Source organism: Camelus ferus, chromosome 33, assembly GCF_009834535.1.
Source record: "Camelus ferus isolate YT-003-E chromosome 33, BCGSAC_Cfer_1.0, whole genome shotgun sequence".
Lineage (NCBI taxonomy): Eukaryota > Metazoa > Chordata > Mammalia > Artiodactyla > Camelidae > Camelus > Camelus ferus.
This window is the reverse complement of record NC_045728.1, coordinates 494,320-520,856: the sequence shown is the minus strand read 5'-3', so window position 1 is coordinate 520,856 and position 26,537 is coordinate 494,320. Positions and strand designations below refer to the sequence as shown.

At 50.2% G+C, this 26,537-nt stretch overlaps 1 protein-coding gene across 4 annotated transcripts in view; it reads right to left on the bottom strand.

Annotated features, from left to right (window-relative positions):
• Positions 1–26,537, bottom strand: part of NCAPD3 (non-SMC condensin II complex subunit D3) — a 67,241-nt gene that overhangs the window by 19,942 nt on the left and 20,762 nt on the right. For all 4 annotated transcript variants that reach the window (XM_032472453.1, XM_032472452.1, XM_032472454.1 and 1 more), the window contains exons 14-29: positions 25,492–25,565; positions 24,853–24,987; positions 23,876–24,096; positions 18,393–18,584; positions 17,998–18,095; positions 17,789–17,904; positions 14,654–14,761; positions 12,552–12,666; positions 12,342–12,449; positions 8,790–9,028; positions 8,019–8,098; positions 4,907–5,044; positions 4,637–4,770; positions 4,326–4,525; positions 2,005–2,115; positions 318–491 (exon numbers count right to left, since the gene is read on the bottom strand). In XM_032472453.1, coding sequence (XP_032328344.1) covers positions 318–491; positions 2,005–2,115; positions 4,326–4,525; positions 4,637–4,770; positions 4,907–5,044; positions 8,019–8,098; positions 8,790–9,028; positions 12,342–12,449; positions 12,552–12,666; positions 14,654–14,761; positions 17,789–17,904; positions 17,998–18,095; positions 18,393–18,584; positions 23,876–24,096; positions 24,853–24,987; positions 25,492–25,565 — 2,243 coding nt within the window. The remainder of the gene's footprint in view (positions 1–317; positions 492–2,004; positions 2,116–4,325; positions 4,526–4,636; positions 4,771–4,906; positions 5,045–8,018; positions 8,099–8,789; positions 9,029–12,341; positions 12,450–12,551; positions 12,667–14,653; positions 14,762–17,788; positions 17,905–17,997; positions 18,096–18,392; positions 18,585–23,875; positions 24,097–24,852; positions 24,988–25,491; positions 25,566–26,537) is intronic.

Sequence of the window (26,537 nt, the reverse complement as noted above, 5' to 3'; positions counted from 1 at the left end):
CCTAACACTTAAAAACCTGCAGTCTTTACACTCCGAGCAGGCCCACAACTACCTCATTTCACACTCATCCCGAGCGTGGCCCGGGGGGCAGACCTGGTTCTCTGTCATCAGGGCGTGAGGACCTGCCCACTTGCCGTCTGGACCCTCCCACATTTCCCTGACTGGGACACAATGACCTTCCCAGGGGAGGCCCTCTGTGACAGTGTCACATGGACACATGGCCGCCCAAAGGCCTAACTCAGCCGGCCGCACTCACAGGTGGGTTTTGGGAAACACTGGGGAAGGGACAGCAGGGCACGGGGCGGGCGCTCACCCACCTGCACGGCCTGCGCCCCCTGGGCGCCCATGCTGGGCCGCCGGGCCAGCGCCTGCTCCTGCTCCTGGGCCAGCTGCTCCCGGTGCCTCTTCATGTCGTACTCGAGCTCTGACGCCAGCTGCTTGTCCAGCGCAAAGAAGTCCTTGACTTCATCCCGGTAGTCCTGCATCACCTCCTGAAACAGACCGGGGGCATCCGTGCATGTTTCCCTGAAGGAACAGAACGTGACGAGTAGCAGGAGCAGTAAGACTGCTGTGCTGAGAGCAGGCCACACCGACTCCGTCAGCTGACAGGTCAACACCGCTGCCCCTGTTCCAACCACACAAGCAGCTGGGCCTGATGCGGGATGTCAGCGGACAGGTCTAACCTGGAAGCTTCCCATCTCTGCCTATTACCTCCCAGATTCCCAGGGGGAGGACATGGAATCACCATTTCAGCCTAAAGCAGCCCTTGTAACAGGCACAGCCCTGCCCTGGCAGCTGGGTGGTGTGTCTGAGTGGTCTGGCTTGGCTCTGGGTCACCATCAGTCGGCTCAAGGGATCCTGCAGCATCAGAGGCAGGCCCCTGAGGAAGCCAGGTCAGAGGCAGGTGGACAGGGGACTCCAGCATGGCCCTGGCTGGGGGTCGCTAAGGGGCAGTGCAGTCTGGCAGCAGCTTGCTGTCTACACTGGCTTCTCAGAGGACGCAGCTCTGGCCCGAAGCCATCTGTGCATCCTCCTCTGAACACAAGACAGAAGACCTGTCATCACGTTGGGCGGGAACACTCTCGGGTCTTGAGGACAGCTGCAAGGGACTCTCTGCTCTGAGAAAGAACCATTTTCTGTCACATGCTGGGAGAAAGCACTACCGTGGCCCCAGTCACGAGGGGAGCCCCCGTGAGGGGAGCCCCCGTGAGGGGAGGAGAGCCCCATGGGGGCTCCCAGTTGGAGGAGAGAATTGCGGGTCCACACAGTCCCCAAGCCATGCTCGGGGTGCGCTCAGAAACGGGGACTCGCTTTCCTCAAACGTTCAGAGAGTCCCCTAGGAGTTCAGCTCTTTTATCCCTTTCTGAGGTTTATCAGAGCAATAAAACCAGGAGTGACCGGGAGTTCTCGCTTTCTCCACAGTCAGCCCAACTTCCCACCTTCACGTCTGCAGGATAAAGATGTTTGAAAAATCATACTCATTGTAATTCCACAGCCCTTTTTGGAAAAAAAGGATTCCTAGCATTTTTTGAGGAAGCAAACAGCAGAGGGTCAACACAGAAAAGGAAAAACCTACTGTGCTCCTGTTGGACTGAAAGACTCCGTGGAAAGGCCCGTGGCCTCACGTAGTCCACGCTGTGTGCGCGTATGCACGCCCTGCTGTGTAGACTGGGGGTCAGGACCCCTAGGCCCATGACTCCCTCTGAACAGCACCTCCCGACTGGTAATCAGAGAGAGCACTGGAGGCCAGCGTCTGGAAGGAAACCCTGAGCAGTGTCCCCCTGCAGGGTGACAAAGGACCAGGCTCTGTTCTTGGCCGCAGCGGAGACCCTTCAAGGCTGAAGCTGACCAGCAGCAAGGACACAGACCCCACTGCCCGAGAAGGCAGGCAGGACGGCTCCTCCCACAGCCAGAGGCCGGCCAGGGTGCAGCTCTGAGCTTGGACAGACCCCCTTCAGGACTGTGGGAGGTGGGGGCCCACCAGCAGCCCAAGCTCACCCTTACCCTGAGGTAGTTCATGAGCTCCCGCAGGGCTGGCATCTTGTTCTTCTCGAGCACAGTCTTCAGGGAGATGATGATCGGAATAATATTTTCTATGAAATTCCTCTTCTGGACCTGCAGTAACACGGAGGCTATCTGAGGTGCACAAAGCCTGAAAGACCAAGGCTCTCCCTCGGCCTGGCTCCTGCACAGCCGGCCGTGCACACGATGCACGTTTACTTCTCATTTCTGATACGACTGGGGGGGGTGGGATGGGCCACCACCTCCGTTGGGAAGACCGAAAGCACTGCCTCGGAATGCTCGGGGGCGCTGCAAAGCAGGAGGGGGCCAAACAAGAAGGAACGAGAAATGCAGCTGACCCTTGAACACCTGCTGGAACTACGCAGCTCCACTCACAGGCAGAGCTTTTCAACCAACACCTGCTTGTCTGAAGATCTGTGGTTGGTTTATCAGATACGAGGGCTGATTGTAAAGTTACAGAGATTTTCGACTGCGAGGGAAGACGGGGGTGGCACTGTTCAGGGGTCAGTGGTATAAGTAAAGCTCCAAGCCTCCAACGAACCCCCTCAGACCCCTGGCTCCACACTGAGCCCCTCCACTCAACGTCCGCCCTTGGACTGAATGTGAGCTCAGTTCTGCTACCCAGGGAGACGGCCAAGATCCCACGGGTGGAGGGGCGACGGAGGAAGGGCCGAGCACGGAGCTGGTTCCTTCTCTCTCTGTAACTCTACACACATTCAGAAAAGGGCTATGTGTTTATACAGCATCGGACTGGGCCAAGCCTGCATAGTCTTCCCCAAGGATGATTACTCATCACAGGTATCTGCAGTAACTCTTAGAATTAAACTAACACATTACAGCAGCCCACACGTGCAGGAGCACCGTGCTGGATCTGAACCTGTTCTCCTCGTTTAGAGTCACTGGTATGTACTCCTTACTTGTAAATCACTCATTTCTAAAAAGTCTTATCAGAGTTCTTGAAACAGGAGGGCAAAAAGTAAAGAAATAAAGAATTTAATAAATATGAGTCTGAGCAGATGCCAACTATAGGGATAAGCTCACAAAGTGCCTTAGAGGCATTCATTCAACAAATATCAAACACCTCTGCACCAGACACAAGGCTAAACTCTGGGACTACAGAAATGAGGCTGAGAATTCTGGCCTTCAAGTTCCTTCCAGAGCAGACTGTGTGTTACACCACATGGCCCCATGTGACAAGTGGCAGGGTGTTGGGGGCTTGAAGGGGCCTAGAAAAGAAGGGGCAGATGGCGTGAATGTCAGGGAAGCATCTTTGAAAAGGTGGCACGCAGAATGTGCAGGAATCAGGTGGCAGCAAGAGAGGGCAGGGTGGGAGAGCGCAGCACAGACAGACTCAGCGGCGGGCAGAGGCACGTCCTCCCCAGAGGCCCAAAGTCACCTGGCAGGGGGAGGGGACATGAGACTTCTGTGTGCCCTAAGGAGGAATCAGGACTTTATTCAGGAGATGACAGGCAGCACCAACCTTATTAAACGTGTTATGAGCGTAACTTAAGTACATGAAATTCATCCATAGTAGGTGGACAGTCCTCGAGTTCGGGCAGAAGTATGTGCTGAAGGACCGACCCCACAATCGAGAGAGATGACAGCCTGCAGGCCCCTGTGCCCCTCCCTCCAGTCTCTGCTCTGTTTTAAGCAGGGGAATAAAAGGATCAAATCTACACCAAAGAAAGGCTTCTCGGCAGCAAGGTGGGGCCAGCTCGAGTCAGAGAGGAAGTGGAGCCTGCAATGGCACAGGTTAGAGGAGTGTGGAACCGTGGGGACTCATAACGTGAATGGAATGGACTGGGGACATACTGGATGTGGCCTCCAAAGCCCTCAGGGCTCAGGTGGACAATGCAAATGAGCCATCCAGGCTCTGTACAAGAACTTGGGCCTGGGGAGGACAAGGTACCGAGCTGCCATTCAAGCCCTAGTCTTCACACTCCCCGGCCAAGCACAAAAGTGCCCGGCTGGCCAGACTCTGGGCTCCCTGTTGGACAACCTGGTGATAAAGGTGCCCTTCTCCACAGTGGAGACAGTGGGAGCCATGAAGGAGACAGGTGGGAGGAAGGAGAGACGAGGCACTGGGTCTGAGATGCCTGCTGGCCCAACCTGGTGGGTGGAAGTGGACAGGTCCAGGCTCCCCAGAGAAGCTGGAGCCACTGAGCACAGGTGGGGACAGTCACCCCCAGGGGAGTGTTCCAGCCACCAGTGGGAGTGCAGCAGGGGCCTCGGCAGATGCCAGGGCTGGGGGCCAAGGGGTGCGCCGGGGGTGGGCAGGCCCAATGAGGGAACGGCACCCTCACCTGGGAGATAAGCTTCTTCTGTGCCTCCTGCATGACCGCGTTTGCCAGGGCCAGGTCATCCTCCTCCGAGAGGAGGTCCTTATCTGGTTTCGACCTCATCGCCAACAGCTTGATCTCCTTGGAGCTGAGCACCTCAAACGTGTCCGAGAGCAGCTCGTTGGCCTCCATGTCCAGGGGCAGGGTGCCATCGGCGAAGCACGCTGAGGGGAGCAGGGGGCAGGTGAGGAGCCGTGGCCGTCGGGGTCTGCGTGGCTCGGCTCCCCGGGGCCCCTCGCTGCAGAGCTGGGACAAGCAGCAGGCAGCCAGCCTACCCAAGATGCCGAGGCAGAGCTTGGAGGTCATGTTGAACCGCTGCTCATCCGTGAAGTGCTCCAGGAGGAACCTGTAGATCTTCATTCGTTTCTCCTTGTTCGTCTTCCCCTTCAGCGAAAACAGCTGCTTCTCTCTAGGGCAGCACAGGGGCCTCAGCACAGCCTGGGCACGGGGCTGAGTGGCCCTTCCACCCCATGTCCTGGCTGCGCCCACCTCTCTGAATGGCCTTTCCCCCCCGCCCCATGCCCCCCCCCCCCGGCGGCGCCCACCTCTCGGACTGTGGGAACCTGTTGTACTTCTCATGCTTCTCGTAGCTGCTGAAGTGGAAGATGCACTCGATGAAGTGCTGGAAGAACGTGGTGGGGCTCCTCTTCAGCAGCAGGTGGGCCAGGCAGAACTCGCCAAGGCTGTGGAGGGGACAGGCAGGGACCCCAAGCCGCTTGCAGGCCGCCTCTCCATCACTCCACAACCCTGCAAGACGGAGCGCACCCAGCAGACAGTGGCTCCGTGGCACACCCTGCCCTGCGAGACTAGGTCTCATCAGCTCTCCTTGCAAAACCCAATGGGCTGGGACACCCCCACCCAACCCCGACGGCCATGACCACCTAGAAGTGAACCCTGGCCTCCCACCCTGACTTGAACTCTGAACTCTTTCAAGGGCTGGGACTAAGCCCAAGAGCGGGTTAGTCCGAGTCCGTAGGATGGGGACCCTCTGTGGAGGCAGGGGCTGTGGGGACCAGGCTGCAGAGGGACCCAGAGGGCCCAACACAAGGCGGTGTGGCTGCTTCCCGCTCTGCCCTCCTCTCTGTCCTCGAGGATGCACTTCCTGCACAGCCTCTCAAATCCCACAGTTAGTCAGGGCAGCACGAGGACCACCTCCATTCATTCCTTTCACAAATATCCACAGTGTCTCCTGTTGCAACTCTTTTAGACGCTGGGGATAGAACAGTAAACAGAACAGAGTCCCAGGGCCCCCCGGGGAAGCCCTTTTCTAGTAGGTAGACAGATGTCACACATGCCATACAAACACGTTCCCAAAAGTGGTCTGATGAGAAAGGTGGCCGGGGGAGGGAGGGCTGGCTGCTGCCTGAGACGCCGCGACTCCACATGGACTCCACATGCGGCAACGAGACCTAGCCCCTCCTCTGACTCTCCACCGCCCGACTGCTTGGGAACTGCTTCCTGCCTTCCCCATTCCAGATCCTACCACCTCGGCGACAGTCTGAGTGTTCCTGTCCTCACCCCCCCAATCCTATGTTGGAAACCCCCAAGGAGGCTGTTTCAGGAGGTGGCCTCTGGGAGGGGCTTGGGTCAGGAGGGCAGGGCTCTCACGAACGGGGTGAGCGGCTTATAGACAAAGCCCCGGAGGTCTGCTCCCCAGAAGGGGCATCCCCAGAATCCTAGCACGTGGCCCTCATCTCAGTGACACCGTCATTCACAAGCTGCCCAGAAAGCGGTACTTGTCACAGCGGCCCTCTCTCAGCGCACCTTCAATGTCCACACAGCTTCTTGTTCTCCCGACTTCATCAGGACACCTGCAACCCCGCTTCTGAGGTCAGACAACCCGCCTGCCCACCCTGCCAGTGTTCTCACTCCTCACCCCAAGCCGCTCTGCACAGAGCCCTCTGGATTTCTGTCTTCACTCCCTTTCCTATCTCCATGGCCCATCACTCCATCAGCCTTGCCTGAACCTCTCTGGGTCCTGCCTTCTCGCACATTCTGCAGCACTTGCCCAGCAACCCTGCAACAGCCTCCCTGCCCCCCAGCGACCACGACTATGGTGCTAAACGGACGCCACCTAGGGAACACAGGTCAGATGATTCTGGAGGCCCTAGTTTTGTGTTTACATGACCAGTATAAAATGTCATGCAATTCTGCTCATGCCAGAATCGTCAGGAAATCCACCTTCACCAGAAGTAAGCTCAAAGGGCTCTGCCACTGCAGTCTCTCCAGAAGCCCTGCACTAGCAGATGCACATGGAAAAATCAGTGCATTTAAAGTAAGCAGATAGGCCTGACCTTTGGTCAAAAAACATGGGAACGAATTAATTTAAACTACAGTTACCAAAGGTACTCATCAGCTTTTCAAAGCTGAGAATCCTAGTCCACGCTTTTACCACAGTTCAGACAAACCCAGCACGCAGAGATAAAATGCAAAGATTTAAGGGGGATGTAATAAAATGCTCTAAGAGGCAATGAAAATCTTACTTAAGCCTCTTGGTCCTAATTTCTTTCTGATCCATGCTCTCATCACCTGTGTAACAGGTCCTGCGTGCATTTTACATACTGATCAAGGCTCTTCCTAACACACACGGCAGGAGCTGGTCACAGTGGGGACAACATGGAGACGCAGGTTAAGTAGCCCTCCTCCCTCCTGGGCCCCCGTCTGAGAGCCCTCCGAGCACGTCCTCTTCCCCCGCCATGGCCGTCGAGGGCACTGAGCAGCTACCTCCACCCCCTCCCAATTGTACAAACAAAGAAAAAGAAAAAGTAACAGCCTGGGCTTTCCGCTCTGACTCCAGACGTATTAATTAGAATGTTAACCTTCTACCTGTTTATTATGGAATATGTTCCTCCTTGGAAAATTATACCCACAGGAGATCAAGCAGAGCCTCTTCCACGGAACTCAGAGTAAACCATGGGTGACTATATTTGGAACCAGAGGGACCCATTATTTAATCTGCTATTTATAGTGAGTGAAATCTATGACCACCTCCTCCCAACTGTGCTAGCTTTTCCGTGGCGCTCAATTGGCAATTTCCCAACTGCAATCTTGCTTTGAAAAGAATCCCTCATACAACATAATCAAGGTTAGCAAATTCTGTGAGATCACTTCTCGACCCCTTGAAAACAAATCTTTTAAGAAAGTTATGGAAGGACAGGAATTAACAAGTGGCAAGGCGACCACTTCCCTTCTAGTTCTCAGGAATCACCACTTCCCAGGGCCATGTAAACAGCATACTCTTACTGAGCGATGCTGTCTTAACTCCCAGAATTTCTTCCTCACAGTTTCTACACTTAGAAGAAAGTCTGAACTCCTACTAAAACTAATACTCTCCTGGCCTGGAGGTCAGCATTGACCGGCTGCTCTTACGGCTGGTGGCCCCACCGCGCTCCTCGGCTCTGTCGGAAGAGCACACAATTGGTGAATGTGTCCACATGGACACCCATCAATGGTCGATCTGGACAAAGCCTTTTCGTTTTTGTTCTTAAACTTATTTGCAAAATAAAGCTTTCTACTTTAAAAATCTCCTAGTTTTCTGGCCACTGACAAAAGCTCATTAAATCTAAATAACCCAACTCTAAACCAACTTCAAAAAAAGAGATCTACATGCACCGGGAAGTAGGCCAACCACTCGCTGCCCGGGTGAGGGAGGCTCACCTGGCGATGTCGGGGTGCGGGTCTGTCAGCGTGCTGACAAACCGGAAGAACAGGGAGCCCTTCCACTTCACGAAGTCCTCCTGCGGAGAGAAGCACGCACATGGTGAGTCTCAGCAGAAAGCCTGCGGCTTCCCGGGCTGCCCGTGCTCACACCACCACCCTGAGGGCTGATGAGGGAGGGTGCAGGCAGGACCCCCGACCCCTCTGCCATCCGAAGATGAGCCAGAGCCCCTGGCACACTGTGTGAACACTGAGGGTACAGGACACACCAGAACACACACACAACTCAAATGCCTTCTTTTCAAAGGTCAGAGTCTTTCCCCTCATGCAGGGCTGCACACACACTCCCGCAGGGCCCTCTGACTCCGAGCGCGGTCCCAGCGGACACGTCTCCTGGGCCCTCGGAGCAGGGCTGTGGGAAGGCTGGGCAAGTGCGAGGGTCCATGTTTTATAAAGAAGTGGTGTCTGGGGATGCCGACGGCTCGGGGACTGGAAGGAAAACTACTCGTCTGCGGGCGCTCTCCTCCGCCCGGGGCTCGTCTGTGGTGGAGCGCGCGCTGCTTGGCAGGCCCTCTGAACCAACACCCCCAGGCGCCTCAGGACGTCACGACCTCCTTATGAGTCTGTGCAGAACCTCAGAAGAGTGGTATTTTAAACCACAGGTGAGGCTGATGATTTTGGCCTCTACAACAGCCCAACCCCCACGCTGCTCGAATGCTCCATGAAGACCCCAGAAGCGGTGGAGGGATGGCAGGGTGATTGCACACGCACCTGCAGGAGGTTGGTGAGCAGGAGGAGCGTCTGCTTTCGGACGAAGGCATCCGGGTCCTTGAGGCACATGGAGATGTTGGGGATGTACTTGTCCACCATGACCGTGTACCGGATGCACAGGTCGCATAGGACAATGACCACGTTGCTGCGCACGGCCGCGTCCTCGCACACCTCCAGCTCCCGCACCAGGGCTGGGACGCTCTTCTTTGCAAGGTCCTCGTGCTGTAAACACAGCTTCCCTGCCCCGAGAGACCCAGACTCAACTCCAGTCCTCCGCCTTAGCTCTTGTCCAGCTGTGCTTTGCTACGGACTTTACTTACTCAAAGTCAAAGCATCACATCAACAATTACAAGAGATCAAAGGCAGACCAACTCTGACTGAGCACTAAGCAGCTCAAAACAGCGCCCCCACTGGGTTTCCTGAGGCACGTGCCACAGGATTCCCTTCACTGTAGTAACGTCATCTGCCTTTCAAAGTCAACATTTGAATTCCGGCATTATCTACTTACCTGGAAAATGGCCAATCAAATCATTTCACCTTTGGTTATACACATAATTGACAGAAGTTAAAAATCTGAGCTAGGTAAATAAACGATCATCTCATCCATTTCATTTCTTGTTCATAGTCAGGAAAAGGAAGACTCCTGCTGAGTTCTGTGTTTCATGCTTTTTAGTGTGTAGCCCGGGGAGTGTTTTGCTCTTATTTACAATTCTTAGGTTTTTGAAAAATAACCATTAGTACAAAAAAATTCATAACTCATATCCAGCATAAAATACACAATCACACACAAAAAATGTCAACTTATAGCACAGAAGTCAGCCTTTTCATGATTAACAATTTGAGTTCCTGGAAAGTATCAAACCATCCTTTGCAAGGATTTTTCAATATCCACAAATCAATGTGATACACTAACAAACTGAAGAATAAAAACCATATGATCACCTCAATAGATGAAGAAAAAGGTTTTGATAAAATTCAACATCCATTTATGATAAAAATTATCTAGGAAGTGGGCAGAGAGGGAACACACCTCCACACAATAAAGACCGTATGTGACAAACCCACAGCTAACATCACACTCAGCGGTGAAAGCATTCCCTGTAAGACCAGGAACGAGACAAGGATGCCCACTCCCGTCACTTCTATTCCACATAGTTGAGGGAGTCCCGGCCACAGCAATCAGGCAAGAAAAAGAAATGAAAGGAATCCACACTGGAAAGGAAGAAGTAGAACCGTCACCATCTGCAGATGGCAGGGTACTGTGCACAGAAAACTACCAGAGCTCGTCAGTGACTTTGGTGAAGTTGCAGAATGCAGAATTAACATACAGAAATCTGTGTACGTCTGCACACCAACGGTAAGCTGTCAGAAAGAGAAATTAAGGAGACATTTCAACAGCACCAGAAAGAGTAAAATACCTACAAATAAACCTACCTGAGGAGGCAAAAGACTTGTACTTGGAAAACTGTAAGACACTGACGGAGAAACTGAAGATGGCACGAACAGGTGGAAAGACATATCGTGTTCTTGGAATAGAAGAACACTGTTAAAATGACCATATTACTCAAGGCAACATACAGATTCAATGCAATCCCTATCAAAATACCAATGGCCTTTTTTACAGAACTAGAACAAATTATTTTTTAAATTCATATGGAAACATAAAAGACCTTGAATAGCTGAAACAATCTTGAGAAACAAAAACAGAGCTGGAGGAATCAGGCTCCCTGACTTTAGACTACACTGCAAAACTACGGTGATCAAAACAGTGTGATACTGGTACAAAAACAGACACATAGCTTGATGGAACAGGATAGAGAGCCCAGAAATAAGCCCACACACTTATGGTCAATTAATCTACAATAAAGGAGGCGAGAATATACAATGGAGAAAAGACAGTCTCTTCAATAAGTGGTACTGGGAAAACTGGACAGCTCCATGTGAAAGACTTAGATTATAACAATCTCTAACACTGTAGACATAAGTAAACTCAGAATGGATTAAAGATCTAAGTGTAAGGACCAGGTACTATAAAACTACTAGAGCAAAACAGTGGCAGAGCACTCCTTGACATAAATTGTAGCAGTATTTTTTTGGATCTGTCTCCTACAGGAAATAAAAGCAAAAATAAACACATGGAACCTAATTCAAACTTAAAAGCTTTTGCACAGCAAAGGAAACCACCAACAAAACGAAAAAACAACCTACTGAATGCAAGAAAATATCTGCAAATGATATGACCAATAAGGGATTAATATCCAACATGTATAAACAGCTTGTACAACTCAGCATCAAAAAATCAAACCACCCAATTTAAAAATGGGCAAAACTGAGTAAACATTTCTCCAAAGAGGACACACAGATGGCCAACAGGCACGTGACAAGATACCCAACATCACTATTAACCACAATGAGGTATCACCTCACACCTGTCAGAATGGCCACCATCAAAAAGAACACAAATAACAAATGCTGGAGAGGGTGTGGAGAAGAGGGAGCCCTCTAGACTGCTGGTGGGAGTGTAAACTGGTGCAGCTACTGTGGAGGACAATTTGGATGGAGGTTTCTCAAAAAACTAAAACTACCACGTGCCCCAGCAATTCCACTCCTGGGTATATATCCGAAAAACACTTATTTGAAAAGATACTAAAACACTCATTTAAAAGGATACATGCACCCTAATGTTCACAGCAGCATTATTTACAGTAGCCAAGATATGGAAGCAACCTAAGGTGTCCATTAGCAGGTGACTGGATAGAGAAGTTGTGGTACATATACACAAAGGAATACTACTCAGCCATAAAAAGAATAAAATAATACCATTTGCAGCAACATAGATAGACTTGGAGAGCATTATGCTAAGTGAAGAAGTAAGTCAGACTGAGAAAGAATAATACTGGATGATATCACTTCAATGTGGAATCTAAAAAATACAACAAACGAATGAATTTAACAAAAGCAGCAGACTCATACAGAGAACAAACTAGTGGTTACCAGTGCGGGAGCGGGCAGTTTAGAGGTGGGGGTGGGGGATACCGACTGCCAGGTGTAAGACAGGCTGTGGGGGTGTATGTACAACACGGGCAATACAGCCAGTGTTTTAATGATAAATGTAAGTGGAAAGTAACCTCCAAAAACTGTATAATAATACAAAAATATGTAAGATGAAAAATGCAACACAGTCACACTAAAAAAACCAAACCAAAACAAAAAATGATCCCTTTATGAAATGAACTGCAAATTTACTTCTTCATTCCCAGGACTCAGTGCGGTGCCTGGCATACAGTTCTTGATGAAGAGACTCCGTGGTGCTACTTATGAGTATAAAGAAATCACAGGTAGAATGGTTAAATTAACATAACAAACAAAAGCTCCCCGTGGGGAGTATCTTGCAGCCCAGGGGCACCCTAGTGCCCTGCAGAGCTTGATGCCCCAACTAGAGTCATCTCTCAAATTCACAGGAGCTGGAGCAAATACAAGCTTACTAAGTAACTGGCTTACTTAAGACAGAAAGCACCCAAGGAGTAGACTGCCCCGTGCTCCCTTACTCACCCAGGGTGATGACGGCATGTGCTCTGATCACGGAGGGCATGACAGAGCCTTGGACCTGGGACAGTGGTTGGGAGGCTGGGGCCTCACTGCTGCCTGGACCTGGCGTCACTGCAGGAAGGGGGAAGGAGGAAGGGCTTGTCTTTGATGTTCTGGGGGCAAACCCAGCCTCAAGGCAGCAGGTGCACAGGGCCCGCCAAGTGCCTTACTTACAGCAGTCTGAACTGGCAGAAGCAGCCAGGATGGACTGGATCAGCAGGAAGGCTCTCTTATCCACGCTGGCCGGACAGAGCTGGGCGATATCTCCTAAGGTAAAAATGTACTTCACCTGCAAAGAGAATTGGTTTTGCAAGAAGAATAAGGCAAGAGAAAAATGACCTCCAGCTAGATTAAGGCCATGTCAGTGGAGAACTTTTCTGGCCCCCAAATTAAATGAACTGTTTTTTTCTACCCCATAAAAATACATAGTCATTGTCAAACTTCAGTCACCGCTGAATGAAATTCACCCCCAACTAGAGTGACCGTGTAGTCTTGTTGTCTACACCTAGACGCTCCTCCGAGGCACCGGTGGTGTGACAGTTTTGCTGCGGGAGCAGGGTGAACCATGGCGCTTTACGCACACGCGAGCGTGGCCCTGCCCGCAGACACTGCCCTTGTTTGGGTGCAACTTTCTTCTCCACGTGTGTTGTGTCACATGGCCTCGTGCTTGCTCTCCTCACGCTGACCCATCACGCTGGCTTGAGTCCGTGATTCTTCACTTCAGTACCAGGCATCCTTTCATGTCAATGTACACAATACACGTTTAACAGTTGACTACATTAGCATGCCGCCACCCCAGGGCACTGTACTAGGGCCAGAGGCCTGACGTCCATCTCCTCCTTCCCATCTGCCTCAGGCCCCATGACAGTCAGTGCTCTTCGTCCTCGGAGAGGACGTGCAGGGTGGAAGGGCGTATAAACTGCTGCGTACCTTAAAACTCATTTCCCAGTTGTCGTCCTGGTTAGCTTACTAGTTAGTCTCCTACCAAAAACTTACAAGAACCTGCCTCCTCAAGCTGCCACTACTGTGTCTTTTTTAAGGACATTCAGCTTAATATTTAAGTAATAGTGCTTTTTTATCCCAAAAATGCAAGGGTGATGCTAAATAAATAGTAAGATGCAAATAAAGGCTTTTCAGAGTAAGAAAGCTGATTAATAACAAGGGTATGTGTTTTTGAAAAGATTGGACGGTACTGTGCCCTAGTGCGTTACAGGAAGAGTGAAACAGACAATATGCTTGTCAAAATTCTTCACATATATTATGACTGAAGGGTAGATTTTGGTGATATATTTAGCAGTTGAAAAAAAACTAAGGGGGGAAAACTAACTGGTCATAATAAGTAAGCGTTTTTCTTAGTTCGGGCAGGGACTGTTCAGACAAGTCCACAGAGTCAGACTCTCTACAGGAGGCCTGGGTCAGGCCGCTCTGCACACTGTGGCCTCTGACCTGAACACCCACTTCCTCCTGACAACGACACTTATTCCTGCGCCGTGTGCTGATGGCTGCCCCAGGCAGAGGGCTCGTCTTTGACCAGAGCTGAGAGTGGTCTTCAGCCCCGGACAGGTGCGAGGCAGCAGAGCAGGAACTGAGCACAGAGGCAGGTGCACTACTGATTTTCAAACAGACAAGGGAAATGGCCAAGTTTTGCTAAATGCTGGCCTCTCCTGAAGGGCACCAAAGGCAGCTTGGGTTGTCTTACTGGGCAGGTCAGAGGATGGAATCAGGAAATGGCCCCGCAGTGACTGGTCAAAGGCAGGTCTCCCCGATCCCATTTCTAACACAGGTGCGGGGCACACACTCCTGCTGCCCCCAAGTCAGCAGGTTCTCCGGTTTTCAAATATCTCGTTTGTTTTAGACATGACTTTGGAGTGGTTCTACAGACTGATAGTCAAGGCTCAGCAGACACACTGCAATTTTTAAAAACATTAAACGAACAAGCCAAGAGAACAAAGAGCATGCTCGCTCTAATATTTTCTCGCCTTGCACTTTTGAGCTCACGCCACCAACTCACGGCACACACTGTGCTTTCCCTGCTGGATCAGGTGTCTCACAGGATCTGACTGGCAGAAGGGCATACCATCATTTCCCCCTGGTGATGAGTACGGGAGAAAAAATGGACAGGTCACCAGTAAAAAATTCTTATTAAAAAAACTAAGTTCTAGGCTAGGACAAACCTTGTCCTGCTAACAGTATGGGAAATGCCCATCACAAAGCCATGCACAAGCCTAGCTGAGCTACAGAGGAGAGGAGGTCAGTTAAGAGCAGGAGGTACTCACCACCAGGTCTTCATCCATCCTCCCAGCCCCATCCTCCTTCAGAACGACGTTGGAGAGGCAGCACACACAGGAGGAGAGGACGTCCCCACACACCTGCACCAGTAACTCCTGTGCAAGCCAAAGGCCATCTCTGAAGGGCGCCTTCCCCTCAGACTGCCCACAAGACACAGCTTGCTCGGAAGAAACTGTGACCCTCACACATGTACCCGTGCTTGTGCCTCTTCGTGCCTTCAGCAGTCAGGCCACAGGAACCGGCTAGCTGGAATTTACCAAGAGCATCTGGATGTGCTCTTTGTTACATGAACATAAATATATCATGTCTTTCTACATTCGCCCTGTGAGAGGGAAAGGCACATGTGCAGGAAGACCCAGTGCCCTGATCTGCAGGGGAGCCAGAGCAGCAGTGCCCTCCACTACCCAAGAGAAACACAATCCTGCTGGCACATGGGGATGAATTAGCTACTGTAATAAACTGTATTTTTAAAAGACACAGAATAAGAAAGGACGGCTGTTACCCTCCTGAAATTTATTCATTAGAGACACGTTTTCAGTGTCTTACTAGCTGAAGGCACCTCTAGGGGTCCCACCTCTGGCCCACACATCTCGTGACACTACAGGCCAAGTGAGGAGCTCCATCACGTCCCACCACCCGGATGTCACTCCCCTGGCAGGTGCCGCAGGAAGGGACTGTCCTGACCCCTCCCAGGCAGGGCGACCCTCAGAGTCTGCTGCACTGCCAGCAAAGCCCACACCTGGTCCAAGGGCTCTGTGGTCCGACCTGGCCTGCGCGGTCCCCAAGCTATCATCTTGATTACTTTCTAAAGAACCACCATACACACGATGTTAACAGACTGCACAGCCCGGGTTATGATGCGGCCCTGGGGAGCTTCTGCGATGCCCTGTTCTCCCTGAAGGACCCCAGGGCTTAGGTGTCGGAGTCCTGAGGCCTGGCACCGCTGGCAGGGAGGAAGGGCTTTCAGAGTCCGGGAGGGCACAGTCAAGGCCAGCCAGTCCTGGGATTCTCTCCACACAGGGCTTCTGCCACGGCTCCGGCGTCTCCGTGAGCCCCTCCGTGACCAGATTTCGGCAGGCCTCAGGACGGCTTTCCCCAAGCTGGCCAAAATCTGTCCCCGTGCAATTTCCACCCATTTATTGATGCCAAATAAATCCAATTCTCTGTCACCTGCAGGTCCTTCATGTGTGAATTTTGCAGGCAGCCTGTCCCCATAAGGCTTTCCCTTCCCCAGCTGAACACGCCAGGCCCCTCAGCTGTCCCTGCTCAGCCTGTGGTCACCCTCACCACTAATGGCCTCCTATGGACACGTGGGTCTCATCCACATTTCCCTGAGGAGCTCTCTCGGAGATAAGAGTACAGGCCATGTTGCCTTGGGTCTAACTCACAGGGGCAGGACCACCACCTCTCTAATCCTGACTCTCTCTCTCTCTCAACACAGCCCCAGGCGGCACCCATCTCTCCAGTGTCAGCCTCAGACGCAGTGACTCATACCCAGCTCTCAGAGAGCAGGGATGCCCAGAGACCACACCTTTTCCCACGCAGGCTGCCATGGAGCCACCTCTCTACTCTTCTTGGGGTAAAACCTGTTTTCCTCAGTAAAATACAAGATGCTCATTTACAGAGGAAAGAAACAGAGAAGTATGTTTACGTCAGGTTCTAGGAAGTCTCAGGGCCTCAGTCAACTGTCCCCCACTGAGGGAGGTGGGGTTGGCAGAGCTGAAGCCCTGCCTCGTCCTGACACAGCGGTGAGCCCCCTCTCCCAGGTCTTGGTGTGTAAGCCTGGTAAGAGCTGTCTTCCTCCCAGCCTCTGGCAGCGACATAACTGATTCTCCCAATGACTGTGGCCCATGGCAGGCAGTGAGACCCTATAGACCTGGCCCCCCCGGTGCAGACCCCATTGTCACAGGGCTGTGACAATGCTGGGCGGGAACCAGGGACCAGTGCCAGCAGGGATCAGAACGAAACAGCTCCGTGTCACAGAGACTTCAGGGCAGCAGCTCCGCAACCCACGTGGAAACCCCACCTTTCCTACGTCATTCTTTCCTCAAAGTCAGCTTTTTGTTTTGTTCTTACCTATCTTCTGCTATTCAAATATACTCCCTACTTAGGTAATGTTCCTTATTTAAAAGTTTTTCACACTCTTTCTTGCATCAGAGATAAATGGTCAGAAAACTCAAATAACGCAAGTATCCCTTTCACCAAAAAGTGCCAGAAGGTTTATGCCAAGAAAACACCATAGAAAGAGCCGGCATTTTTAGTTAGGTAAATTTCAAACTGCTTTAAGTACTAAGCAAAAAAGGTACAATGTGCTGTCTTACTACATCAGTTACTACAAACAGAAAATGTTAAATGAGCAAGGAAGGAAGCACAGGGAGGCCGCAAGCAACTTGGATGAAGCAAGTGTTCCTACTCTGGGAAACTTAAACATATTCCAGCAATTATTTAAATTAACGTTTGACTTCTAAAATCATTATTAATAATCCCCAAGCCTAAAATTTTTCTGTCTAGGAGTGTATTTCATGTTAAGAACAGAATACACTGTAATAATTTACCATTAGAGACATGATCTGGATAGCTCTGGGGAGTCAAAGTAACCTTCCGTCTCACAGAAGACACTGGTGTGGAGCTGTGATGACGCATCCCCGTGGACACTCACAGGAGGCCCTGGGACTCTGGGACATGACCCAGCAGGAGACAACCAGGGTGACAGGGTAGGGTTTTCATGGGGGATGATTTATCAGAAATTGTCTGGTCTGGAGGAAAACCCTGACTAGGTAGGAAGTCATTTCCCACATTCTTTGAGTGAAGGGGGAGGTGAGGGAGACGCCCCCAACACCAGGGTGACAACTGAGTTAAAGACAACCCTGCAGGTTCTCACTAGGAAACACCTGCCAGCAGGTGTGCTTCCTCAGAAGACACTGGTACCAGGACTGGGGGTGGCCTCCTGTGGGAACCATGTGCCTTCAGCAGCCCCGTCCACTGCTTGTCACAGTGTTCCTTGTAGCACCAGCTGTGGGACCACCGGTCCCTCCAGGTTCTACAGAGGGAACAGGCTCCAGCGCGAAGGCGCAGCACCACGTCTACGTACAAATGACAGACACGTGGGGAGCGCAGCTTACCTGCTCCTCCAAGGGCGTCTCCGCAGATGCTCTACAGAGACTTTGCAAAGTATCAACAGCTGAGCTGATCAACTCTAGTGACCACTGGAATCCATTCAGCTTACCCTTGACAACATCTAAAAAGAGTCAATTCCCTGAAGTTTAACTGCTTGAAAACACATACAAAGTGGGAGGCAGAGCCTGTTCCCACCTCTCCAGCAGACACTCACCAGTCACCTTGTCCCGGGTGCTCTGAGGGAGGTGCTTTGCAATATGCCCGATGACACACAGAATGTGCCCTAAGGTGTCTGCGCTGGGGCTCTGCTGACTGGGGAGAGGGCGGAAGACACATCAGCACAGAACCAAAGGGAGCACCGCCGCCACAAGCTTGCTCCCCTCGGACTGCGCCCTGGAGGAGGCAGGCGGCGTGGGTCAGGAGCAGGAAGGCACTTAGTGTGCCTGCACAGTGAGGGCTCAAGTGACCCCTGGTTTCCATGTCTGTCTTTACGCCAGAGTTTAAAGAAGAGACAAGAGTAACGGTACTATGAGGACCCCCCCGGACCCCACCAGGCGCGCTGCTCCCAGACTCTGGGCGGGGGCAGCAGCTCGCCCCTGACACGCGCACCTGCTGATCTTCTCCCAGGACTTGATGATCCTAGTGTAGTCCAGTGCGGGCGCTGAGCCAGCCACCTTGGCGAGCAGCATCCAGGCCGGTGCAGAGTGCTCTGTGCCAGCGTGGGAGAGCACGTTGTTCACAAAAGCAGAGGAGAATTTATCTTTCTTGGCCCAGATGTGAAAAGCCTTATTTAAATAGCGGCTGGAAAAGAAGATGGGAAAGCAGAACTAAGACTACAAATACACACAACTGCTCAGATCAGCCCCAGTGAAGGGTGTTGACTTCCGACCCAGGACTCCTCTGGCACACGGAACACCCATGCAGAGGTTCCTGGCTGGTGGCACGTCTGATACCAAATTAGGTGGCTCCCTAATTTGTATGACACAAAACAAGGCATGTTTATCTCCCCTTATAAACTGTCTGTTCTTACAGCAAAGAATAAAATTTCGTAATTCATCTGAGACCCTTCTCATTCTCACCCCTCCAAAATTTCTATACAAACATACGGGGTAGGTTACCAACAACAAATACACCCAGAGTTTATAACGACCAACAGTGCAGATACTGTCCCTTTTTCAAGGAAGGCCTGGGGCAAAATGACATTCTAGCATTTAAACATGGTGATGTTAAATGAGCTAAACTTCACTCTGACCTGCCAGCGCCACTCAGAAATGCACAAAACAAAAAATGCTTCTGATGTATTAAAGTATTTATGTCAGGTCACTGCTGTTTTTTAGTCATTTCTTATTTTGCGTTTCCCATAGCACTGAATGAGATTCTGGATTCTGCGACTCATGAGACGAATGCATTATATACTTAAGTGGAGAGAAAAATACACTCCATCCCCCAGTCAGCTTTTCTTAGACTGCTAGGAACGAACACACACACACACACACACACACACACACACACACACACACAGATTCATAAGACTTCCTCATTAAATGGAAAAAAAAGGAATTCTCAAAGCATGCAGAAGGCAACTATAATAAAATAAACATACCTACGTATTATAAGAATATGCATATAAATTAATGGTTTTATTAATAAATTAGCTTTTGATGGAAAAAAATTATCCATATGTATCTAGAGTTTTACTGCAAATGACTAACATAATTTATATCTGATTACTGTCCAAAATCAAGATATGTACAGAAAAAAGATATGCATAATCAACAAATATTTAAAAATTTATTAACCAGAATCACCACAAAATATTACACGATGTTTACTATAGGAAGCCAAAAGAACACGAAAACATCCTCTGAGCTCCCAGCTGTGAAATCGCAACCTGGCCCCTCTCTGACAATGCACACCCTCCACGCTGGCCAAGTGGTCCCCAGCGCCTCCCAGCCAGACCCTCAGTGAGCCCCCGTGAGCATAAGCCACTGGGACCCAGTCGACTCACACTGTCTGGTTTCTCCTGGAAAGCACGGGCGGCCTCTTCGGCCCCACCCCAGCAACCTCTGCCAAGTGGACTGGACCTCCCCTCCTTACACCCTAGTCTGCCGCTTTGACCTCTTCCACTAGTTCCTTTTCTTCTAGTCATGCTGACTGCCGAATCTAGACAGGTCTATCCTGAGGTGACATCCTTCATCACCAAAAGCATCACACACACACACTGGAAACAAGACGCCCCTCTAGCCCTCCCGCCATCCCCGACAGTCCTTCTACTCAGAATGCGCGGAGCTTCAGGCCTCTAAGTCTCTGCACTGCCTGGAAAACCACGCGATTCGGCCTGCCTGTTTAGTTTCAGCTCTTTTCACCTCTGGGAACGGTTTAGGTCACCACCATTAATAGGAAGCCACTTCAGCTCAACAAACTTAAAAAGTGGAAAGCCCACACTGCTCGATGCCCTCCCTCACGCTGCTGTGACCCCCTCCCGTGGTGCCCTCAGTGGGGGAGGCATCCTGGCCGGGCTTCTGGCTCACCCCACCGACAGCCCCGTCAGCTCGCTGACCACCCACCCTGTGCCCCAGCCTCCTGGTCACCAAACTGCCTGTCCCTGTCCCTCCTGGAGGAGAGGCACCTGTGGCCCTGCACCCGAGAGGCCTCCCGCCACCCCGTGGGGAGCCCTGGGGAGTCAGCCTCAGAGGTCACCTGTTCTGTGAGTCTCTGGTCCTGAACAGTTCTTGATATCCTGTCACTTTCTGTTTATGAAGAGCCCACCACAGGGTCTTGTTTATGAACATTCATGGAGCTCTCTCAGCAGCCTGCAGCTCCAACAATTCCTTTTTAAAGCAGATTCCCTTGCTTAGTGGCTCTCACGTGTTTCTGCTCCAGGCCTTTCAAACTTGTAAAAATTACTGCCCACCAAAGAGTGTTTGTTTATGTGGGTTATATCTACCAATATGTGCCACACTGGAAATTAAAACAGAAATTTTTAAATATTTATCTACTACTTTGTCTAAGAATAACAAAAAGCCCATTTATATGTTAACATAAATGATGCACTGTTTTACCAAAAAACAAAACAAAAAGCTACCTTCCTCAAAACAAAATAAACCTGGTGAGAGGAGACACCCTGCTTTGTACTTCTGTGACCCCCGATGCCTGGCTCAGGCAGAAGACACAGAAGCTCTGTATTCAATCTGCTTCAGTATTGTCCCACAGCCTCTGGGAAACTCTACTTATTACCATGAAAGAGTAAAAGTGAGAAGGGCACATAACACCTTAATACTATGGTAACACAGTCTGAGCTCATGAACCCACCACCCTGTGAGAGCTGCTCACGTCCTGCAATGGCTACTCCAAAACTTCCTTATTCCTATCCTTCTCCTTCCTAACTTTGACAAATATATATATTTTTCCTAGTTGTGGTAAAATGTACATAAATTTACCTTTTTAACCATTTTTTAGTGTAGACTTCAGTGGCATTGAGCACATTCACACTGTTGTGCAACTGTCCCCCTCCAGGGCTTTCTTATCACCCACAGGAAACTCCGCAACCCTCTGCAGTGCCTCCCCACTGCCCCCACCCCAGCCCCTGGGAAGCACCGTTCTACTCCAGTCTCCAAGAGCGTGACTGTCCCAGGGGCCTCGTCAGAGGGGAACCATGCAGTATTTGTCCTTTTGTTCCTGGCTGGTCTCACTCCCCACGTTTTCAAGGTTCACCTGCGTTGCAGCGGCTGTCAGAACTCTGACAGTTTTCAAGGCTGGGTGACATTTCATTGTGTACAGACCACATCCACTTATCTCTTCACCAGTGGACGGACAGCTGGGTGGTTCCACCTCTGGGCTGCTGAGCACGTGCTATGCTGGCACGCGCCCTGAGCGTCCCCCGCCGGGAAGAGGAAGGCCAGCGGCAGGCTCGTGCCGCGTGCTCTCCTGCACCTCCCTCCCTGCTCTCTGGCCTGGCCTTTCCTTTCCGGTGTTCACTCCTCCCACCTGATAAAGTGCACCCTCGCAGGCCTTGCTCTTCACGAGCCTCAGTGACTGCCCTGTTCAGTCATCCTCAGCGTTTCTACCTGCTGGCTCCCTTTCCTCCTGACTGCAGATACTCACAGGTGCTCCCCATGTTAAAGGAACACAGAGCCTGTGAAGGACGCTAAGACGTATCTTCACTGCAAGTAAGCTAAAGACCCAACACAAAGGGGAAGCAAGCAGACTTCCAGGAGATTACATGGGAGAACATCCACACACTCCTGAGGTAGAAAAGATTTCCTTCAAAGTACATTAACCATAAAGAAAACCACTGGCAAACCGAACGCAGCACCACCACCAGGAGAGCAGAGGGGCCAGCCGTGGGCCAGGAGAGACACGCAGCATCTGCAGAGACCACGGTGAGCACTTCCCGGCGAACAAGCTAACGAGTGACAGCCTAACTAAGAAAAAAAGGCCAGAGACCGAGGCAGGCAGTTGACAAGGGTGAGAGTCTCAACACCAGTCCACCGATGGGGAGTGCTCAACTGCACCAGTCAGCACGGCCGTGCAGATGGCAGCCACGTGCGGCCCCAGTATTCATCCACCAGGATGGCACAAAGGACAGGACTGACCACACAAAGCGCCGGCCGAGACACGGAGAACAGGAACTCTCGTGGATGCCAGAGCCAGACGCGACCTGGTGAGCCACACTGGGACACTGTCCGGCGGTAACTATTATGGGTGAATAAAAACACACTCACCAGTACTGTTCCTGGGTACAAACCCATCAGAAATGCATGGACGTGTGTCCCAAAAGATACGTACAGGAATGTGCACAGCAGCACTGCATGTCACAATGCAAACTGAAAACCCAGTTCTCTCTCAACAGCAGGCTGCACAGACACATTTTAGCTAATGCAAAATGCCCCCCAACACAGCGAAGACTGCGGGTGAGCTGCAGCCACACACAGCAACTTGACTGAGTCGCACATTCTGAGAGGAAGAAGCCAGGCACGCACCACGTAATTCTACCGGCATGCAGACGGAGAGTAGACAAAACTCACATGGGGGTGAAAAGCACAGTGGTGGTTCCCTTGAGGGAAGGAGAGTAACTGGAAGGAAGAATGAGGGTCTTTCCGGACCTGGGTGGTGGTCACATGGCACATTTTCTTTTTGATAATACTGACCTTACAGTTTGTTTACTTTTCTGTACCTGTTATATTTCAACATAAAAGTTAAACAAAAAAGAAAGAAATCTCTCAAGAGCTTCTCATGAGCTAATTCACGGTGGGTGTGCAGTGAGAAATCCCTAAGAAAAGCAAAAAAGTCATTGATACTATTGCTGGCGGAATCCCCTCCCTTCTAGGACTTTCAGCAAAGCCACAGGTGGTCCGGAGAAAACATTTAATGAGTGAGCACATTTTCAATCCCAAACAGCAAAAGGGACTTGAAGAGATGAGGAGTCTAATCAGCTTTTTTGCAAATGAGAAAACTAAGGCCCCGAGAAAGGGGGGTGACTTGCCAGGGCCACAGATGGGGTCGTAGGATACAAATCTATCACACTTTCCACTGGATGGCAATGCCTCCAAAACTGAACGCAAATGGTGGGGACATAAACCTTGTATGATAAGGACGAAAGGGAAGGAAGAGGCAGCACCAACACGAACCAGCGGTCAGATCCCTGCCGCAGAGATGCAACAGAACACTGCAGGAGCTGACTCCTCACTGCACTGCTCTCCGCCTGGGAACACCCGATAAACGCTATCAAACAGGGAAAATACTGCAGTGTGACCAAGTCAACCAAACCAACAAGATGTCAGAAAAAGTCTAACTTGTCAGATCAGGAAGCCATCCTTCACAGAAACTAGGACTGTGGAAAGTTAATGTTAATGTATCACATCCACTAATGCTTCCTACTACAACCCCAAACTGGAGAACACGCACAGAAAAGCAGAGGACGGATTCACAAAAGCTGTCATCACGAAAATGGTGAGATGTGAACTGGGTCAAGAAAACAAGACCAAGACTGAGTCTTCACATTAAGCAGTTTGGAAAGCTGCCACCCCGAGGCCAACACAGGAGGTCGTGGTACCAGCCCTCCACAGGCACCAGGCGCACGGCGGGCCCACCTCATCTCCCGGCTCTCCGTGCTGAGAAGCGCCAGCAGCGCCCAGGCCAGCACCTGGCTGTCGTCCCCAGGATGGAACTGGCTGTGGTGCCTGATGTTCTGCAGCAGGAGCTGGTCAAGACACTCCAGGGCCTTGTCCTGCACAGTGCTCTCACAGTCCATCACCACCGGGACGGCCCCCACCAGCCAGGCCTTCTGTATCTGGATGCAGTGAGGCTGGGCCTGCGGAGTTAAAGGGGATGAAGTCATAATGAAGTCTAAGCTCTGAGAAGTCTAAACACTAACAGATGAAGCTGTGATCTGTGCTTTCACATATGTTAAAAGTAGTCGCACACACGATTACAAATAAAGCATAAAGTGGAAAAAAAAATCAGCATTTCAAATACATGTGAAAACAAGGTTCAATCTCCAGTTACTGTGAATCAGTGCATACTGAAATTTTAGACTTTTTCAAGGTCAAGAGCAAGTAATAAATATTCATCCTGAGGAGGAATTAGAGCGGACGCTGACAGAATGTCGAAAGGTGCGTCGTTCACTGCCCTCCACCCTCAAGTGACATGCTGTAAAAATTCTCCAAAGGCCAACTATTTGGCAGACATAAATCATATATAGGATTACTGGGTCTGCTCTTTTGGCAATATCATCTATATAGGTTTTAATGGATAAAAGTTAAACTAGGCCTCTGGCCTAAACAAATTAATTTTAAAATCCACATCCCTATGTGAGATTTAAGCGCAAGTCGAGAAAAGGCCCACCATCAGCACTCTCTAGCGTTAGTTCACGCTCACACCTCATATGAAATGAGGTCTATCACGATCACAGACAGCTGGAAGAGTCCTTCTCCCGCACTGTACAGTCCTGCAGTGGGCCTGGCAGAGGCTCTAACAGGGGCTTAATGCTTGGCGACAGGTCACTGCTGAGCTGAATCACTCGTAACGTGACACACCACGCATCGGACACAGGATGGCCGCGCCTCACCGTGAGCAGCTCAGTAAGAGACTGTAAGGCCTGCTTCCGGACAGACACCGTGGGGTCCCGACACCGGTCCTGCAGAATGGACAGCTCTTCTTTCATGCCCGAGACGTCACAGTGTTTCAGAATACTCACTAACACCTAGAAGGTGCACATGCAACATCAAGTGATGACTCAGGCCCAATGTAAGCACAAGACGAACTGTAGACAGAAATACTCCCCTTAGGTTTGTGGCTCTAATTTTTGAGGCCACGGATCCATCCCTCCTCCCAGGAAGTCCCGCCTTTTAGAATCTGATGAAAGTTACGACCTCACTCTGGAGAAAATCTGACATACATTTTATGTACACAAGTGTTTACAATTTCAGGGGTTTCATGAACTGTATCAACCCATCCATGCCCCCTAGGCTAAGAATCCTCATTCTAAGGAAAGAAATTAAGGACATAAAATTGCAATTCCTAAAAAGCCAGCAACGCAGTAGGGAGGTTAAGAACAGACAGTCCTCAGCTCATCTATGTAATTTACACGTACAAGGACCAAGGAGAACTAGTGTAAGTGGAAAGCAAGGTAAGTAACGAATGTGCTGGAGCATTTCTGAAATACTCTCTTGCAGCTTCAAGTTGAAAGTCCAGAAAAAACTCCTACCTGGAGTGCAGACCTCCTGACATTGGCCTTCTCGTCCTGGGCCCTCTTCCTCAGCATGGCCATGACACAGCTTTCTGCCACGGAAAGAGTCATCAGGGCTGAGAAACACCACACAGCAGCCAGCACCTCCCTACCCAGTGCAGAGAACACTACCATCTGACTGCCTCATTAGCTTGTTCTGTATCCCAAGAAACCAGAGCACGGAATGATGTAGAAAAAGAAAAAAGTTCAAATAATTAGCTATTCACAATAATGCAAAAGGCAGAGCAGTAAAATTTTTAAAAAGCACGAATTCTGGAAAATTGTTTTAAATTCTGGCTCCTATGTCTGAAATTTTGAATGAATTATTTAGATCTTCTATTCTGTTTACTACAAATGGGAATACCTAAACCATAGGGTTTTTTCTTTTAAAGACTAAATAATACATAACAGTAGCTTTAAAACCTTCCTATCACCAGCCCCTTTATACTATTAGAAATTAGTGAAGACTCCTGAGTTTTTCTTACGTAGATTGTATCTTTAATGTGAATTAGAAATTTAAACTGAGAATTGTGAAAAGATTTAACAATTCATTTAAAAATAGCAAGGTATGTCACTTATAAATGACATAATGTTTAATTTAAAATAACTATATTTTCCAAAACAAAAAAAATTTAGTGAAAAGAATGGCACTGTTCTACATTTTTGCAAACTCTTTAATGTCTGGCTTAATAAAAGATAGCCGAATTCTCATCTCTGCTTCTATCTGCTTCTGCCTGTCTGGGACCTCTGGAAAACTCCAAACTACATCTGTGAGAAAATCAGAGTGCAGACGGTAAATGGTGTCCTAATATCATTATGAAAACTGTATTAACTTCAAGGACCCAGTGAAGGAGGCTTAGGGACCCAAAACCACACTTTTGAGAACTGCTGATGTAAAAGATAGCACATTAAAAAATGAAACAGAGAACGGAAAACCATTGAGAAAATCAATGAAATCAAAGTAGGTTCCTTGAAAAAGATCAACAAAATTAGTAACTTTTTGCTAGAGTAGAAAGTAAGAGAGA